The sequence below is a fragment of the Danio rerio genome, chromosome 13 (genome assembly GCF_049306965.1).
Source record: "Danio rerio strain Tuebingen ecotype United States chromosome 13, GRCz12tu, whole genome shotgun sequence".
NCBI lineage: Eukaryota > Metazoa > Chordata > Actinopteri > Cypriniformes > Danionidae > Danio > Danio rerio.
In genome coordinates this window covers 26,129,014-26,149,683 of record NC_133188.1, presented here as the reverse complement: position 1 = coordinate 26,149,683, position 20,670 = coordinate 26,129,014, and the positions used below count along the sequence as shown (strand labels likewise).

The 20,670-nt window shown below is 36.1% G+C and overlaps 2 protein-coding genes across 2 annotated transcripts in view; one reads left to right on the top strand and one right to left on the bottom strand.

The window, feature by feature from the left end:
• hk1 (hexokinase 1) overlaps positions 1 to 12,226 on the top strand; it is a 28,330-nt gene extending 16,104 nt beyond the window's left edge. The window contains 10 exon segments of the mRNA NM_213252.1: positions 1,915 to 2,148; positions 4,559 to 4,863; positions 5,797 to 5,945; positions 6,519 to 6,638; positions 6,766 to 6,861; positions 6,985 to 7,084; positions 7,681 to 7,864; positions 8,618 to 8,773; positions 8,877 to 9,110; positions 10,979 to 12,226. Coding sequence (NP_998417.1) covers positions 1,915 to 2,148; positions 4,559 to 4,863; positions 5,797 to 5,945; positions 6,519 to 6,638; positions 6,766 to 6,861; positions 6,985 to 7,084; positions 7,681 to 7,864; positions 8,618 to 8,773; positions 8,877 to 9,110; positions 10,979 to 11,126 — 1,726 coding nt within the window. The 3' untranslated portion in view covers positions 11,127 to 12,226.
• Positions 12,227 to 13,476: 1,250 nt separating this feature from the next.
• tacr2 (tachykinin receptor 2) lies at positions 13,477 to 20,617 on the bottom strand. Its single transcript, NM_001327859.1, is given in 5 exon segments — positions 13,477 to 15,117; positions 16,158 to 16,354; positions 16,988 to 17,138; positions 18,320 to 18,514; positions 19,629 to 20,617. Coding segments are annotated over 5 exon segments (1,131 nt in total). The 5' UTR covers positions 20,024 to 20,617; the 3' UTR covers positions 13,477 to 14,924.
• Positions 20,618 to 20,670: the final 53 nt, after the last annotated feature.

The window sequence follows — 20,670 nt, the reverse complement described above, 5'->3', positions numbered from 1 at the left end:
GAAAACAGCTGATGAAACACAGACAGCATAAAATGGCCTCCACAGAGTCCAGAGCTCAATATTATTGAGACTGTTTGAGATCACCTGGACAGAAAAAGAAGGATATGACATGCTAGACCTAAAGAAGAACTCTGGAAAGTGCTAAAAGAAGCCTGATATTACACAGCACATTATTTCTGAAAATGTCAGAACAATTACAACAAAATAGTTCAGGCCGTGCTTGGTAGGATTGCATGATTTCTGGCACTATGGTAGTATCATAATACTATGGCTCCAAAATACTGGTTGTGCCACTGTAGTTTATAAATGGTAGTATCATAATTAATGGTTTATCTACAATAGATACTGTTGCACGTGGAAAATCCACTAAAATACTCACACATTTGTACAACATTGGATTATTTTAATAGTTTGTGGGGCCCTTTAAGGTTGCAAATCTGTGTAGAATACACACCTTTTATGGTAACCTATTGCACAGTTTCAATTCGAACGCACATCTGAATCAGTTCATTTTTGATCCAGTTAATATGATTCAGTAGCTATAACAATCGTGACAATCTCTTTAAAAGAACGACTCACAACGTGAAATTTTGAATTACTTTGGATTCTTACCTGATAGGACTGAAAACAATGGATGAAAAACACAAAATAGCAACAGGCAACATTGAAACAATTTTTGACCACTTAATATGGGCTAATTTTGTTGGAAAAATGCTCAAATGTAACAGGTTATCTAAAAAATAAACATAACAATGGATAAATTTTAGGTGAAGTGGTGTGCAATCAATGCTTATTAGCCTTTAGGGAATTATGACTTACATTCAAGTAGGCCTATTGTAACATAAAATATGGTATTTCTGAAAATGTTCTTTATAATTTAAATTATGAATTACAGTATCGCAATGTACTTGGTATATAAACTTCTACTATTACTAATTAATGGTATCGGGACAACCCTAGTGCTTGGTGCCAAAGGAAGCCACATTAAACATAGACTTTTGCTTGAAGTGGAAATGTTGTGCTCCTGTTGTTTTGCACATACTGTCTTTCCTATATTTTCTATTTCTATATATAGCCAGTAAAAAATATATAATATAATCAATATAATAATATATTATACAATAACTTATGGTGACGCAGTGGCGCTGTATGTAGTGTTGTCGCCTCAAAGCAAGAAGGTCGCTGGCTTGAGCCTTGGCTGGGTCAGTTGGCATTTCTTTGTGGAGTTTGCATGTTCTCCCCGCATTTGCATGAGTTTCCTCCGGGTGCTCCGGATTCCCCCACAGTCCAAAGACATGCAGTACAGGTGAATTGGGTAGGCTAAATTGTTTGTAGTGTATGAGTGTGAATAAGTGTGTATGGATGTTTCCCAGTAATAGATTGCAGCTGGAAGGGCATTTGCTGCGTAGAAAATACGCTGGATAAGTTAGTGGTTCATTCCACTGTGGCAACCCCAGAATAATAAAAGGACTAAGCCGAAAAGAAAATGAATTAATGATACAATAACTTATAAAATAAAAAACATTTGTCATTAACTGCTTTTCTAAAATGTTTTAAAGTATAATATGTTCTAAATATTTTGTTCATTTAAAAATTCTATTTAATTTTTTCTAAACAATAATAATATTATTTTCATTTGAAAAAAATACTGAACTCTTATTTTAAAAATTGAAGCAATTATTAGTGGATCAACATTCAAGCCAATACAAATGGTTCTTTGTGACTCCAAAAATCATGAAATTTCCAATCTTTTAAAAACTAAACACAGAAAGTAGTAATCCGCACTCATAAATATTCTTGTTTTGATGCTTTTTTAAATTTACATTCATCAGGAGACAAAAACAGATGTTTTGCCTCAAAGCCATCCTCAGTAAGATTCCTTCAATCTCACGAAACTACCATTTTTTCTTCTAGGAGCAAGGAAGGACTAACCAAAGCCAAGGAGATTTTGACACGCTTGGGTGTAGAGCCGTCTGAGGACGACTGCATTGCTGTGCAGCATGTTTGTGCCATTGTCTCTTTTCGCTCTGCTAATCTAATTGCTGCCACTTTGGGTGCAATCCTGACACGTCTGAAGGACAACAAGAACACCCCACGTCTCCGCACCACCGTGGGCATTGATGGCTCCCTATACAAGATGCACCCACAGTGAGTATCGCATTCATCATTTTTAAAATCAGACTCAAACATGGCTTATTATTACTAGTAATTGCATGTAACAAGTCATTACAGAGGGATTTAAGAATACATTCGCAGGTGCATGTGACACTCTGGAGTACTGAACTCGCTAAAGGGCTTTTGAGACAAAGGCGAGCTCTATTAATATACACTGAGTAGGTTTCCATAGGAGCAGCTGTGCCTCAGTTTGTTGTGACATTCTCAGTGACCTTCTCTGGACACTAAACTAGACATTAAAAGGTCACAGAGATCAGTTGAAACACACATGATTAAACTAGAGCTTATATCACGTGAATTCTATCCAATCCATGTCAAGTATTCGCAACAATTCACAGGCCTCTTTGAATGTGAGTATAGACAGTAAGTCTTTAAATAGAAAACCTTTAGACTCAGTGAAAGCTGAGATAGAGGTTTGGGAGAACGAGACAGGGCTATAAGACAATACATCATGACATAAACACTGTCCTTCAAACGCCTTGAACAACGATGGTTTTCAGATAAAATATCCTTCAACTAAAGCTTTAAAATATATATATAATAACTGATCGATTTATGGTTTGTTTGACAATTATTTATATTACACAACACTTTGAAACTCTGAAGTCTGTTTGGTGAAAGTCTGCTTTCTAACACAAGTTAGATGTGTTTGATCACTGCTTTTCCATCTCAGGGTTCTAACATAATGCTTAAAGGGGGGATAGTTGGTCCAAAAGTGAAAATGTACCCACGTTTTATCACCCTCAGTTGGTTCCATACCTTCATGAGATTTCTCTCTTCTGTAGAACACAAAAGAAGATATTTTGAAGAATGTTAGAAACTGGTAACCATTAGCATCCTTAGTACAAATATTATGAATGTCAATAGGATTTTTCAAAACATTATTCTGAATATCTTGTTTTGTGTTTAACTGAAGTAACTACATGAATGTAAGTAAATGGTTAGAATTTTTTTCAATTTTGCATGAAATATCCCTTTAAGTAAAAAGAGATAAACCTTTTTTAAAAGCATTTTGTGTTTTTTTCCAATTGCAATGCTCAATTTTTTTGATAAGCTTTTCAGTCAAGCTCACATTTTAAACATGTTAGTTTACGTTCCCACTGCAAGGCTTAGTGCTTAAATCAGATCTTTTTCTCAAATCTGATTTGTTTTTGCATACTGTAGCTGTTCACATTGTTATAAATGTGGCCAATATCAGATTTGCAGTGTGATCAGATCATGAACCTAAACTGACCCGCATGCACCAATTTACAATTACGCACAGCACGAAATGTCTAATAATGCACACAATGTGTATACTGTATAAAATAAGCATGTTGTCAGATTATGCTTAATATGATTATTGCCCTTTTCACAGACAACAGTGGTGTATTTCATGAACTGTAAAGGGTTGTTCTGCTATTACTAATGTGTTCTTCCCCATTCCAAACCTAAAATAAGTCTCTTGTGATTGAAAACACTAATAATTTGTGATTTATGACAAGCGTGGTGCAGGTTTTTCTGACCACTGGTGTACTGAACGCATCAAGGGTTAATATAATGATTAAAGCCACAAATTGAACTGTGATGGAGGAGTTGGTTTGTCTCTGTTTGCAGATTTATTTCATTTTACTTTGTTATAAACAACAGGCACGTGCCGAAGGGAGGTTTGGGTTCTTGAGCACCTGCCCTTTTTTTCTCTCAGAGAGAAAGTTCCCCCTAAAAATTAAGTGCACGAATCCCCCGACGCTCTTCAGCTTTGTGATCAACTCACGCTCCAATCGTTAACCAGATTGGTAAACAAGCACCAGTTTTGCTTTTACATTTTTTTCAAAATGAACAACCAACTTTCTGTGGTAAATAATCTGCCCTGTGTGCCATTCTACTATGCTGCTGAGGAGTGGATGATGTTTGTTGCAGAATGATGACGCATGCACTCAAAGATTATGTAAAAGTCACATAAAATCCTACATAACTATTCACACAGCGGATGCATTGCAAAACATCAGATCTGTGTCTGATTTAATACTACATATAAAAGTGGCACAAATCTGAATTAAATAGATCAGATTACATGCGGTTTGGGCTGTTCACACTGTCAAGACAAAAACAGATCTGAGCCACATGTGGGCAAAAAAATCTGATTCGGGCCTCCTTTGCCTGGAGTGTGAACGTAGCTTTAGTGACCATTCTCGCAGAATGTGCTTTTGCCATGCACCTGCAGTTTGAAAAAAAAAAAAGTTTTCTTTATGCAAAACATAAAGATTTACGAAACAAAATGAAAGTTGGAACAGATGAACATGAAAAGAATGTGGCATAACGGAAAGATTCCCTCACAGACTGACAACCTGTCTGGAATGAGCAATGGTACATCATCTAAACCCACTGAATCTGTTTTTGCCAGGTATGCCCGTCGGTTGCACAAAACAGTGCGTCGTCTGGTGCCAGAGTCTGATGTTCGCTTCTTGCTGTCTGAGAGTGGAAGTGGAAAGGGAGCTGCACTGGTGACAGCCTGGGCTTACCGTTTGGCGGACCAGGAGCGTCAAATTGCAGAAACCCTGGAAGAGTTCAGGTTGACCAAAGACCAGCTGCTAGAGGTGAAAAAGAGGATGAGAACTGAGATTCAGAATGGACTGAGCAAGAGCACCCAAAACACAGCCACCGTCAAAATGCTGCCCACATATGTGCGGAGTACCCCTGATGGATCAGGTATGAAGGAACAACTAACAATACAGTGTATTTTCCTAAAAATAAGGCAACCAATCTATAGGAATCCTAGAAGTGCAATGCTCTTTCATATATGATCAGATTTCTAACTCAGAACAAAAATATTATATAATTACACTGGTCAAATCCATTCATGCATCTTATTTGAAAACCGCCTGCTCCTCAACTATGATTTTTTTAATACCTACTGAAATGCATCAAAGTATAATCCCATGCTTAGTCCACTCCATACAGGTTTATGGCATGTTTTGTATCCCTAGTATTTAATTAAGATGAAAGTTTTAGCCCCGTGGAATAAAAATAAAGTTTTAAATGTGTTAGTTAGTATCATAATGCTAGTTTTATGGATATCTGTAAGCTAATGTGCTCCAAACAAAATTTGCATTTAGAAGATACAAACCTGACATAAACATATAAAGCTTGCAGTTTATCTCTTCGCCTTGTTTGTCACCATGCCTAAACAATCAATGATTTATTTTCACGTCACCTCATGCTTAATTTTCTCTTCAAATTTTGACCAATCAAATGCTCTGACATGTCCCGCCCCTTTCAAGAGGCTTCTCATATGTATTTCATTTGATGGTCTTGCGCTCAACTGCTCTTTTTGGTAGAGCTGTGATAAAACAAAACACCATTGGCTGTTTATTTAAAAAGTGGAGAAGATACTCTCACTCTCCCACTCTCATTTTGTGTTTATGTTGAAATTACGTAAAAAACATCAAATAAAAATGTATTTGAAAATCTTTTAAAGCACTTTAATATCTAGCTGAGTTAAGAAGAATAGAGGATGCAGATGTAGCCGTACAATCAGACGAATGCGTAGGAAACACACAACAATCAAATATCACAATTATGGCAATAAAGGAGTACATTGTCATGTGCAGCAATATTGATGATATTTTCTTTTATATACAGAAAACGGTGACTTTTTGGCTCTGGATCTTGGAGGTACAAACTTCAGGGTCCTTTTGGTAAAGATTCGCAGTGGCAAGAGACGAACTGTGGAGATGCATAATAAAATTTATGCCATTCCCATAGAAGTAATGCAAGGAACCGGAGAGGAGGTGCGTAGTCATTATGGCATACAAGGTGTTCAATTCAATACTTGCACACAAAAATTTTAAATATTTATATAAAAAAACTAGAGTCAATTACATGATATATTTGGAAATACATTCATTATTTTACTCAGCTAGCATGTGCTGATCATAAATTTTAAAGAAATATATATATTTTTTAAATAAATACTGCCTACTATTAGTCAAAGAATCCTGCAAAGTGTCTGCAAAACCCTGTACAAGATTGACAATAATAAGAAATGTTACGCAAGCACCAAATTAACTTACTGAACTAGACTGACTTCTGAAGAATCGTGACACTGAAAACTGACATGAGCTTTGCCATCATTGGAATAAATCTGAATAATTGACAAATATATTTTTTTAAAAGCTATTTTAAATTTCCCTATTTTAACTACTGTATAGTTACAATCAAATAAGTACAGCCTCAAAACTGGTAAACATAATGTCTGCTCAATTATAATGCATTCTTTAATGGCAATGACTCTAAACTAATGTGCATCTTTGTATAAAGATATTATGCAACGATAATTGATGCTATTTCTGTTCCTCTGGCAGCTTTTTGATCACATCGTGTACTGCATATCTGACTTCCTGGACTACATGGGAATGAAGAATGCCCGTCTGCCTCTGGGCTTTACCTTTTCTTTCCCCTGCAGACAAACTAGTCTTGATGCGGTAAGCTGCCCTTTTTGCTTCCTTTTTCAATTCATTGGCCAATCCATTAAATAAAATATGAATTAATTGTTTTTATTATGATTTATTTTCTGAAATCCTGATTTTTTTCATGCTTTGATGGATACAGGGACTCTTGGTGAATTGGACGAAGGGCTTTAAAGCCACAGACTGTGAAGGTGAAGATGTTGTCGGCCTTCTGAGAGAGGGGATCAAGAGGAGAGAGGCGAGTTTTAAGATGACACATTAGTTGGATTTTAAATCTAGACGTCTTTGGCCTTGTTGCTTTGGCTGTGAATTACAGATTGTTCATGCTCGGTTAATGTTTTGTATGATATTTTGTGCACAGGAGTTTGATTTGGATGTTGTAGCCATAGTAAATGACACAGTGGGCACAATGATGACCTGCGCATATGAAGAGCCCACGTGTGAGGTTGGGCTAATCGCAGGTAAAAAGATCCATATTTCATACTATTCTATTCATTATTACAAAGTCTTATCCATTGCTATACATATAGTTTGCTATACATATATACATAAAGTATAGTTTGGCTATTTACAACTACTTGCCTTTTCAAAACATCCAAAATACACATTTAAAGTTTATTTCATTGCACTTCATCAGTTTGTGTCTGTGGATTTCAATATTTCTAAATGCTGTTTTCTCAGAAAGTTTTTATTTTTTATTTTGCACTAAGCCCTAATTCTCCACTCCAGCACCACTTACATACACTCAACTCTACAGTTGTATTCCTATCTATATTCTGAATGTTCTACAGAGGAATATGCTCATATTTAATTTGCCTAATATATTCATTTTATTCTACAAAAAATAATAATTACATCTTTGAAATTAAAATATTTATATAATAAAATATTTGAAAAATATTTCCCCAAAACCTAGTATAGTTCCAAAAAATGTATGGTGAGAACTATTAGTTTTTTTTAGCTTATACACCAACAGTATCTTGCCTTAAAGAATGTTACTACTTTTATTTATTAATGTTAGGCTTGAATGTTTAAATGATTCTATGTGGGATTTTAGGAACGGGCAGCAATGCCTGCTACATGGAGGAAATGCGAAACATCGAGACAGTAAGTGGAGAGGAGGGCAGGATGTGTGTGAATATGGAGTGGGGAGCATTTGGAGATAATGGCTGTCTGGATGACATCCGGACGAAGTATGACGATGCTGTGGATGACCTCTCCCTCAATGCCGGCAAACAAAAGTGAGCAGTTTTACTCAGTCATGGGTTGAGGAAAATTAAATGAAGCAGATGTAGCAGGTGCAAATGGTTTAATGTAAGGAAGCAAATCTTGTGATGAGGTTCTTACACTTTGTAGTGTTATGCACACAAAAGAGCTGGAATTGCTTATTGGTATATGTTTGTATTTTCAAGTGCATATTAATATAATTTTATGTGTATTTACACTCAAAAGGAGTCTGTAAGGTTTAAGAAATAATTGTGACAGTAGAAGTTACTAAAACTCAATTTCTAATCTGAAATAAATAATAACTTTACCAAGTTTGGGATAATATTTAATAATAAAATGCCTCTATACAAAAATATTAAGCAGCAAAACTGCTTTTCAGTTGTGATAATATTTGTTCATTTAGTATATAATATATAATGGTATTTATGCAGTTTTGTTAAAATCAGGGTTAATCCACATTGACAGCCTATTGTGTTGTGTAAAAATAAATGTAACGTAAACATGTCTTAAAACATGGCATATTTTTGTTATTTCGAACAAACCTCGTTGTAGACTAATGACATAATTTTTTATTTAAAATTTTTTTAATTCATCAAAACAAATGGAAATTTGGTGGTCTAAGCGGCATATTTTTTTTAATTTTCACGTCATTAACAAAACTTAACCAAAACCCAAACCCTTGAACGGCAGTGTACAATATATTTATGTAATATTTTGGCAGATTTGAGATCTTTAAATTAAATATTTGTCTGTATTTCCACTTTAAGGTATGAGAAGATGTGCAGTGGCATGTACCTGGGTGAGATTGTTCGAAACATCTTGATCGACTTGACGAAGCGAGGCTTCCTCTTCAGGGGACAGATCTCTGAAACACTGAAGACCAGAGGCATCTTCGAAACCAAGTTCCTGTCCCAAATTGAGAGGTATTGAAGCATTTTCATCTCGCAAAACAGACACATTGAAAGCCAAAATATCCTGTCAGGAATATGTTAGGTTCGCGGGCTAAAATGTGTTTCCTCCCTCTAGTGACCGTTTGGCGCTACTGCAGGTCAGGTCTATTCTCCAGCATCTGGGTCTGGACAGCACATGCGATGACAGTATCATCGTCAAGGAGGTTTGTGGAGCTGTTTCTCGTCGAGCAGCTCAGCTCTGTGGAGCAGGAATGGCTGCTGTTGTGGATAAAATCCGGGAGAACCGTGGACTGGATCATCTGGACATCACTGTTGGAGTGGATGGCACCCTGTATAAGCTCCATCCACAGTAAGTACATGCACAATCAATGGATGCATATGATCGCTTTTATCTTGTGGGTAAAGTAGACCTACTATATATATATATATATATATATATATATATATATATATATATATATATATATATATATATATATATATGTGTGTGTGTGTGTGTGTGTGTGTGTGTGTGTGTGTGTGTGTGTGTGTGTGTGTGTGTATGTTGAATGAATCTGCATGACTAGAAACTGTTGTAAAAATTTGATTGATTTATTTGAATCAATTTGATTGATTCACTTGATTTATTTATTTATTGTTTATTTGTTTGTTTGTTTGTTTTTAAGATTCACATTCAAAATATGAGGGAGATAAATATGCAGTTTAACACCCATCTAAAAATGTATTACAGTATAAAAACTCTGCCATATCTTAGTTATACATATTAGATCAGTGGTTTTCAAAGTGGGGGTCATGAGACAATTGGGGTGGAGGGTCGCTTGGTGATTTCTAAAAATCACATATACAGTATGTTATTAAACTATTAAAATTACCATATTTTATCCATAACCTACAGAAGATAAAAAAAAATTTTAACTTATAATTTATTTAATATATACTTAATATTTAATAGTTACATAGATACAACATGCAAATATAAAGCCATCAGCCTTTCATTTTTTTCCATTGTACTGCGACCCCTGGAGTTATTATGCTAGATTAACCTCACAGCAATACTGTTAGTTGCAGCAGATTGATTTTACGGTACAATGTTAAAGCCCACGACTAAACATGGAGAATTATCTCCAAGTGGTAATCTTCAAAATTTTACCAAGAATAGTCTTGTGCTGTAAACATTGTGCCGACCATTCTAATTATGTGAGGGAACAAATTAATAATGAATATAAAAAAACTGTATGATTGTTGTTGCACTTTTTTGTGTTGTCAATATACTTGTGTTCATATAGTTCCTATTGGTGTGGGTGGGTGCACTATTGTGTTATTGTGTTATGTTTATAACCACCTCCGAGCATAGTGGGGGAGGAGTCATTGAAATTGTTGTTTTAGGGGTTGTGGGCTGAAAAGTTTGAGAACCCCTAAATTAGATGAAAAAAAAAGCACTTGGCATACATATCCAGCTTGTCCAGCCTAGCCAGGCTGGGAGACCAGACAAAAACAGCTACGCCCAGCTTTTTTCCATGTCCAGTTAAGATCAGCTAACCAGCTTGGCTTGTCAAGCTGGTTTTACCTGGACAATCCAGCTTGTCTCTCAGCCTGACCATCTAAAATCAGCGTGGACGTGGCTAAAACCAGCACAATCAACCAACTTAAACCATCCAACCAGCTTAAGTTTGTTAAGCTTAAGTTTTTTGTTTTTTTGTTTTTTGGCAGAGTATTAAAGTTCTGTGGAAAGTGTAATGGTGCCATATTTCCACTTTAAACATGCAGCACCCATATTAATAAACATATTTGTTGTAAGTGTAAAGAAAGCCTGAAATAGAAGTTGTGATACTCTTTTTTTTCCATTTTGTGACATATTTAATTAAAATACCTTCTTGTACAAGAAAATATGTAGAGTGGAACTTGACTTTGTCCATCTGAAAATTGTGTGTGACAGTTTGTCCTGCCCTTAAATGCATCAGAAAAAGATAACTCATTTGGAAGTTATTTCGATTGAATTTTATGAGGGCTTAATCATTGAAAAATTTGGATTGGAATAAATACTGTAATATTCCACAAAAAAATTGAAATTGAAAGTGTCTTTACTAAACATATTAAGCCAAATTCTATGCCAGCGGGGAACTTTTTGTCCCTACACACATACAACTAAATTCATTTGACAGTTTGCACGCTACATTTCCAGTCACAATGAATTCTGCCTCTGCTGCATCTCCTCAGTTTCTCTAGGATAATGCATCAGACAGTGAAGGAGCTCGCCCCCAAATGCAACGTCACTTTCCTTCTCTCAGAAGACGGAAGCGGTAAAGGTGCTGCCTTGATTACCGCCGTTGGGTGTCGCCTCCGCCAGCAAGAACAGAAGAGCTGAACCCTGCGATGAACAAGCCCTCGGCCTCTTCTCCAGCTCTCCAAGAGCTCATACATTTCCACTCGCAGCTGTGACTCGGCTCTCAAAAACCATGACCCGGCACATCCTTCTGCTCATTCCCAGAGCTGGGATCTGACCCCTTGGCTTTGTATTTCACTCCTACATGTTCCTGTTTGTCTATGTGTGTTATTAGGGGTTAGTCCATCAGCGTCCACCCAACTATATAAAGATGTTCTTTAAGATGTTAAATTGTTGTTAAAGTATTTATGGATGTATATTGGAAAAAGGGAAGAAATGTAAACACAGTACAACCATTAAAGTAAAGATATTTGACCAAGTATATTAAGATATTATTTATTTTATTTTTCTATCTGCCGGTAGACATAACAGGAATGGATACCTGAGGAAAAGAAGGTATTTTGTTGCGATTATGCCAAGCTAACTCCAAACCTCTGCATATTGTCATTTGTCTGTGTGGCAGCTTGTAGTGATGAATACTGCGAAACATTCACTGTCGAAGTGAGGAAGACGTGCAAATTGCAGTCACAGCTGCCTTCCTGTGTAATTCAAACCACTACTTGTCGCCATACAAATGAACAAAGACAGGAAAACCTATTGCCTTTGCATATCCAACCTTTCTGAACTAGTCTTACCTTCTCATACCCGAAGCGGATTGTATCGTGCGTATTGCTTTTGTCAGCTTTTTGCTGTGTGTGTATATGCAGATATGCGGGTTGTCGGTACTGATTCCCAGTAAATGTTCTTCTGTGTGCCCCGGCTGGTTATTTGTGAGTGATTGTGTGTAGTTCATGTGAGTGAATCTGTGTAGTGGCTCAGAGATCTACTGATGAATGCATGCCTTATTTGGTAACGGAAATTAGCATCCACTGATTTTGTACTATTTCATAGTTGCACTATATAAATAGATGTTCCTGGAAAAAGAAAACCTATAGGAGAAAAACCATAAAAATATTTTGATCAACTACTGAATTTGTGTTCTGTGGTTTCCTTTGCAGTTGCCCAAATTATGTAGCATTGTTTTGTTTTCCGTATTTACATCCTGTGTGATAAATGTTTGTGCAATAAAAGAAATTCCACTTTTTCTATCTACCTTGAATAAATATGCTGGCTTATATCCAGTCAGTTGGCTATTTACCCTCATGAAAGGTTTTTCCACTATTTAAGACCTTCCAGAGAGTCATCTATTTGTGAAGGGCTGCAATTTATTCTAATAACCTCTTGAGCTGTATGGCCAAAAATGACAACACTGATCTCTGGATTCATTGACGTGTACTGATTCATCTAACAGTTACTATGACAAACATTTTGGGCGTCTGCCAATTTAATTATTTTTTTAATGAACGCTTTGGTCTAGCGTTACAAAACTTTTTACATGTTTTGGCACCGATCCCTCAGTCAACCTGTTCTATTTTGGTCTGTCTCCACCAACTGGTCAAAATTGCTAACAAAATTAACAAAAAATGCTTGAAGGGTTTGTGAATTTAATTAGATTGCCGTTAATGTCTCAAATTCTCTTTTCGTGTGTGGTACAGAACGTTATATGTTTTTAAACAGTCAGCCATTTTGTCTGTTTGCCATTTTGATTTAAGTAAAACAAATAAGTAACCTATATGTTCACACTGATCTTATACCACTTATTCAGTCTTTACAAAAATCAAATGAATTCATCTTAAACTGTTCTTCTGTAACTTTCTATAAAAGTTAATGGAGTAATGCCAAAATGGATCTGATGCTTTTTAATTTAATTAAATCTGATGCTTTATTTCAGCATTTGATTAGCATATCTAAGTCAAACTTTGTCTGTCTTTGCCATACCTTGTAAAACTGCCAATATCACATAGTTTTGGGAGCAACTGCACAAGCTATTAATCACAAATATTATTTATTCATTAATTAATTTTCCTTCGGCTTAGTCCCTTTATTAATCAGGGTCACCACAGCAGAATGAAATTCCAACATATCTAGCATATGTTTTACGCAGAGGATGCCCTTCCAGCTGCAACCCAGTACTGAGAAACATCCATTCAAACTCATTCACACACATATACTACTGCCAATACTTTATTCAATTAACCTATAGCACATGTCTTTGCACTCTGGGGGAAACCAGAGCACCCAGAGGCAACCCACGCCAACACGAGGAGAACATGCAATCTTCACACAGAAACGCCAACTGACCCAGATGGGACTTGAACCAGTGACCTTCTTGCTATGAGGTGACAGTGCTAACCACTGAGCCACTTTGATGCCCCCTCAAAAATAACACAATTGATAAATTATTTAATTTAATTTCATATCAAATTAATTATTTGAATGAATAGATTACATGTTTTAGTTTTAGTGGATACTTTATTTGTATTCTACTGTATAGCCTACTTCATTTTTCAGCACAAGGTCTTATTCAAGATGTTCAAATCCCTCTTTTATTACATTTACTATTTGATAACCCATTAGCAAACATAGGAAACAGTAACTGTAGAATTTCCTTTACTTTTTCTTTAAGAATGAACAATCATACAGATTAAACAGATGCTAGACAATCATATGAAAGGAAAAACAAAAAGATATAAAAAATCAACAAGTAGTATATACAAATTATATTTATATATAAAACCACTGGCAAGTACATTTTGCGTGACAGCATAACAAACACATACATTAAATATTTTTTTATATGGAAAAAAACTACATAGTGAACCATATTTCAGAATGTATGTAATCTGGATGCTGTGGCCAAAAGAAAAAAGTACACACTATTTGCATTTAAATGAATAAACATATCTCTGTCTTGGGTCTAAAACTCTCCAGCTAATTCTATAGTTGCACATGCAATTGTATACTATAGATAATACATGCTGAAAACACTGAGTACCACTGAAATGTGAGCTTTCATGTCTATGTACAGTACAGATGCAACATGGGAATGTTTGTTTAGCTTCATTAATATATTAGTTTCCTCTTCCTGTCTTTGACAACTATTACACATTTTTCTTCCATTTGTCTTTCTTTTTTCCAGCACTGTCAATATAATCCAACAGTCATCATATTTGTCACAATAAGCAATTAGATGCTTTAAACATTTTGTTATTGTTGCAGTTCTGAAATGTATATGGTTTTATTATTGTTATCTTTTTTTTACATTTACATTTAAAGCTGCCTCTTAACATAGAACTCAGTATTTACATCTGAAACATTCATTGCACCATATAGCGACGTGTGAAACAACAAGGTCCAGCACTGTTCAAAATTTTGATATGAGTAATATATGTGTATACTATATTTTCCATTTTGTTTTATTGTTCATTTTGTTTTATATTTTGATGGCAAAGTTGAATTTTCAGCATCAGTATACAGTCTTCAGTTTCACATGAACCGTCAAAAACAGTTGTGCTGCTTAATATTTTAGTAAATACCACAGAATAGGATACTCTGATGTATAAGACATTGAAAAGAGCAGCAATTTCTTAAAATAGAAGTCTTTTGTAACATTATTAACGTCTTTATGGTTAATTAAATGGATGATACTGAACTTTTAAATGGTAGTGTATGTAGTTTATACACAACAAACATATCTATATAGGATACTTATATTGAGACCAGTACTTTTAAGCAGCAACACAGACACAATAAGGCTTAGTGCTTATGCCATAAGAGTACAAGAATACTCCAACTGTAAAAGATCCACCACAGAGCACAGTAATATGTGAGACTCAGTTTTGTTTTGAGGTATCAAGTGCTACATGTGGCTGTTTTTCTCATCATTAAATTATTGTAGACTCAGGCTTTGATTAGTTTGGATGTGGTGTCTTCTGGCTCGTTGGCGTGATTACGGACCACCACGCTGGTGGTCTCAGTGCGATAACTGCGTCTCATGTGAAAGGTCCTCATATGCTGCAGTTCCATATTGTCCTCCTCTGAAATCTTGACGAAGGGGCACCACTGGAATGCCTTGCGAAAACCTGAGCGGAATCTACAAAGGGAGATGCAGGCGTTCTGTGCATTAGTCTGCATGTGTAATCAGCGAATATACGATTGAATACCTTAAATTATCAGATTTTTTTGTGTACTGTACATGTAACAGTTTTTCTCATCCTATTCCATGTGGTATTCAAACTAGGAAGCAGGTACTCTAACAAGGACACTAATGACTACATCCTACTAGTGGAACATGCCTTGTGACATCATGATGTCCACAAAATGTTTAACCATTTTGGAAATGCTTCAACGTGATCATAATTTATGCAATTGTATGCTAAAGGAACTCCATAATGAGTTTTGTCCTCCATACTTCCTTATATTATTCATTTGTGTTTCAAGAGTTCCCACTTAGATATGCTTGGCACTTACAGCAGGTTTGGCATGCTGTCCCGGGAGAGAACCCTGAGCTCGGAGATATTTGAGCCCAGGCCTCCCGCCCGGTCTAGATGCATATCAGGAGAACCGAGATCAGGTAGGTCTCGATCGCTCCCCCTTTAGAAGGGGAGAAAAAGGAGGAGAGGGGGTGGAAGGGGGGATTCTTCCAAAACGAAGATAGTGCAATGAGGAGAAAGTGATCCATTTATATTAAGCTAGGATCATTCTGATTGGATTATTACTGATTACGGATGAGTGGCCAGCGGTGCACAATCATATCACGTGCTCCTCTCGAAATTAGTTTATGAAACTTCACTTAATATGTATTAATATTCCATATAATCATCAATACAACATCATGAACAATTAGGATTCTGGGTCCATGTTGTAACACTGTGTAAAGTTTTTGTAAATACATTTGTCACACATTCTTTGTTACTCTTGAATGTGGCTGATTCTTCAGCACACTGAAATGAAAAACGAATTTAACTGCAGTGTGTGCGTGGCCTAAAATGGAACTTTAGGAGCAAATGCTGAGGATTGCATGGCAATAAACTTTGCTAAATGAGTGCAAACACTGTAATAAATACCCAGGTTAGAGTTAAAATCTACAGTTAATCATTTCTTTCTTCTACATTAAACGTAATGTGTGTTTACCTTTGGTTTAGACAGCAGTAGATGATGGGGTTGTACATTGTGGAGCTCATGGCCAGCCAGAAGATGGCCAAATAGACCTGCTGGATGTAGTGCTGCTTGTAAATGTCCCGGTTGAAGCTGCCCAGAATGAAGTAGATGTGGTAGGGAAGCCAGCATATTGCAAAGGTTGTCACCACCACTATCATCATCTTCACAACCTTTATAAAATTGTAAAAATTGCATGAATCCTTTTTACTTTTTACACAAAGAACTATAAATCATTATGAATAGTAATTGCCTTATAATTAAGGTCAAAACATTCAAAAAGTGAAGAAGATAATTTCCTGTTCTTACGGAAGATCAGCTTTCAATTCGCTGGAAATGCTTTTATCATTGATTCTTTAATTTTATTGTAACAAAATACATTTGATTATGATAATTTCTTCATATGCAGTTATCACATAAAAACCTGCCATATGTAACTTGATATGCTAAAATGAAATGAAATTACCACTAAAATAAAAATGAATCCAACTCTATAGATGAAGAATCTTAATGCAAAAGCCTCCAAGTGCCACCAAAAAAAAAAGTATTTTTCTCAGCCATGCACCTTTGTTGATATTTTGATTATATATTAGGAGTATATATTCATATTATAAATAGGTTTTTTAAGCAAAGAAATAAATTATAAATGGGAGTTACTGAACCTATATAGACTGTAACAAAAATAAAACCTTTACACAGAAGCTTTAGAAAATGCTCCTTTTAGAAGAAAAGCTCAGATGGCATTTACAGGCTTTTGCGCCTGACCTTTTATAGTTAATGATTTATAGTTTATTAATATTGCTGACCTTGCGTTTGGCCTGCATCTGGTTTTGGTAGTGGTCTGAAGCTTCTCCAGGGATCTCGCTGCCCCAAAGCCTCTGTCCCACCAGACTGTAGGTCACCAACATCACCAGCAGAGGGAGCAAGTAGATCAGGATAATCACAGCAATCTGATATCTAAAGAAATCGAGCATCAATTCATGAGTTTTACATTTCTGTTGGAATAAACAGCTGTCTGAATGCATTATGGGACTTGATCTCAGCTTTGACACGCAATGTGGAAAAAATTATCATTATCATTAAGTTTGAAATGATATATTGTCTGGGTTTGTCATGTAAATTGCAGTAGAAGGTCTGGATAATGAGCTTCATTGTCAAGTGTTATTTTTAACAGAATTAAATTGGAGAGAATGCACTCGCTGTGTAATAATTATGAACATCTTGCTAGTTTCAGGTTGGACCACATTATTACTATTTTTTTCTTTAGATCTGCCTTAATTCTTTGTGGTGTAGATTCATGAAGGTACCATATTGAAGTGAACTGATCTTTGTGATACAGCACATTATTTTGCTGGATTCATCTCACAAGATGAGTACACAGTGGTCATAAAGGGATGGACATGATCCACAACAATACTCGGTACTGTAGGCTTAGCAATTGAAATAAATTCTTAAGGACCGCAAAATGTTCCTACATTCTCACATTACACCACAACCATCCTGAACTGCCAATGCCAATAGGCTACAAGGAATAACAGCAGAAACCGAGACTCATCATCCAAACTTTGAGCATATTTAGTGAAACCATGTAATTTACCTGAGGAAATTCATAATCATAAACTGACAATCAATTGATAAACTGACAATAATCGATAAACTGACAATCATCTGTGTGATTTTCTACTGCTGTAGCTCATCTGCTTCAAGGTGTTAATAGTGTTGTTGTGCATTCAGAGAAGCTCTTTTTCAGACCTCATTTTTAACAATGTTTGAACTTCTTTTGACTTTAATCAGTCTGGTCATTCTCCTCTGACCTCAACAATACACTTTTGGTCACAAAACTACAACTTTAAATACTCTTTAAATCTCTGATAGTGAACATCTGAAATTCTCAGACCAGGTCATCTGTAATGCCATGTTTAAAATCACTTTAATAACCTTTCTTTTCATTCAGGTGCTCTGTTAAAAACTTCATCAGATTGCCTTTACCACACCTACTACATTCATTTCTCAGATATGGGAAAAAAACAGCTCAACAGATGTGCTTAATGAAGTGGGCCAGTGTGTGCATAAACATATAAAATGTGAAAACTTTTCAGAGCACAAATCCCACCACAACATGCAAAGTCATTTCTTACGAGAGCTGATGTTTCCCTCCATAATCGTCAGGCCATTCCACCATACAAACAGTCCGCGGGAAGTAAAACTTGGTGCTGGCATAATAACACTGAGGAAATGCCAAAGAAAAAGCCACGGTCCAGATGACCCCGATCAGAAGTTTAGTAGTGGTGGAGGACAGTCTGGGCTTCAGAGGATGGATTATGGCCATATATCTGTGGATTTCAGCCAACAACATCTTAATGAAAGTGACTATATGCCTTTAACTGATGTCCCACCATAAATTTGATATATGTTTATAAAAAACAAAATAGGCTCAATGTCATTTTAGTGACTCTCCCTTCTAGAGACATTCAATGCATTACAGGGCTGCTTTTGAACATGAATTACTGCATGCATAATTTTACACTGGAGCCCACCCAGAAAGAGAGGATTGATTTGGTTGAGTTACTTTTTCCCCTGTTTTATTACTATCATCTTCTTGTTGGTCTCTAAATCAGACTCCTGTCATCAGAACACAATGTAGAAAGTGATCTACACTCAGTGCTGAGCCTTTTTTCCGCATGAGTCACCAAGTCAACTGGAATTGATTATCCAGCAATATCACACATTATGATTTTTCTCTTCTCGAGTCACTTGAAAAGGTATGTACTTACAAGAAAACTACATAGTTGACACATTTAGGGGCACATTTACAATCTATGTGCGCAAAGATTTTCATTTAGACCCTTTGACATTTGAAGTGTCCTGATCACTTTACCATTTTGCATGAGAGTAACTCTTTCAAGTAACCATGACAATCGTTAAGGACAATTATATTGTGGCATAAAAATATGATTTATAATTGCTGGGGGCTAACAATATCTATGTGAATTTATTTATTTTTATTAATTGTGTAATTTTTAAACATTTAAAGTAGATTAATTATGTTATTCCAAACATTTAGTGGCATTTTTTATACTTTCTATGGGACTAAAATTCTGCATTCCCATTGGGAAAAAAGAGCTCTTTAACCAGACGTCTGATCACCTGATCAATCACATAAATTGGTTTGATATCCAAATTCTAACTTTATATGTCCAGCAAGAAAGAATAAAAAGCAGCTGAAATCAGAACTTTATATAATGTCATAGTTTACGCGTTTTGTCACTGCTATTTTTAGGAACTTGCAGTCTTTATAATACATGATTTATAACATATAATCTCATTGTTGTGCAATAAATATTTATTATTACCAAACTGTGGGAACATTTTAAGGTGTAAAAGCACTATTACATTACACGCACACGCACATTAACACACACCTTATAATTTGTTTAGTCTGCTTACCTGTCAACTGCAATAGCGGCCATTGAATAAATGCTTGAGAACATTGCTGTTATTGGGAAGAAGTTTTGAAATTTACAATATCCTAAACCAAAATACCAGTCATTGTGCAAAGCATAAACGAAATTAAAAACTGTGTTAAAAGTTGCCATAGAGGCATCAGAGAAGGCGAGGTTGACAATGAAGTAGTTGGTCACTGTCCTCATGCGTTTATGCGCCAGAATGATCCAAATAACTGTGACATTGCCAATGAAGGAAATAATTACGATCAAAGTATATGCAATCGCCCATAATGCCACCTGCCAGTCCGGCTGCTCGAACAGATTAATGGATGTTTCGTTTCCATCTTCATCGTAATACAGAAGAGATGATGAAAGGGGGTCCAAAGTGGTATCCATTGTTATTGTCCATAAAATCTCAAGACATAAATCTTTTTGCTTATTCCATTGAATGACTCACTCTTCTGATGCTATGGCATGGTAAAACTGTGTATTTTAGGCATTTGCAGCAGTTCATTCTCCAGTGAGTGGTCAGTGCGCTATGTGCCGCTTTATGTCCAAACTGCCGGCTGAAGTGCGTTTTTGCGCCTGCAGGGATGGTGGAAAACTGAAGGAATGTGTGCCAAGTATTGGAGGTGTGTCGGGTCCAATGCAGTGACGTTGAGTAAAGCATCTTTGCCAGCGCGCAATGACGCGCAGCATCCATCCTGCGTTCCGAAAATCTGCCAATAATCAAAATATTTAATTGGCATGCACTTGACGCGCTAACCGTGGACAGCTTGCGGTCATTAATTATTGCAAACTCCCTTCAGCGCACGCTAATGGAAATATGTCACATTTTAAGAGCATGTGTGGGGTCTACTCTGCTCTACTTGTTCCACTGAGATCTTATCAGTCCCTATATTTCTCCAGTTGCGTGAGGTGATGGTTGATCATTTTGTCTGAGCAGTGAGACATGGGTTTGGGCTGCAGCTGGAGGAAGTGGATAGTAAATTACTGCACATTACTTTTATTCGGACACCACTTGCTGAAATTACAGGCTGGTT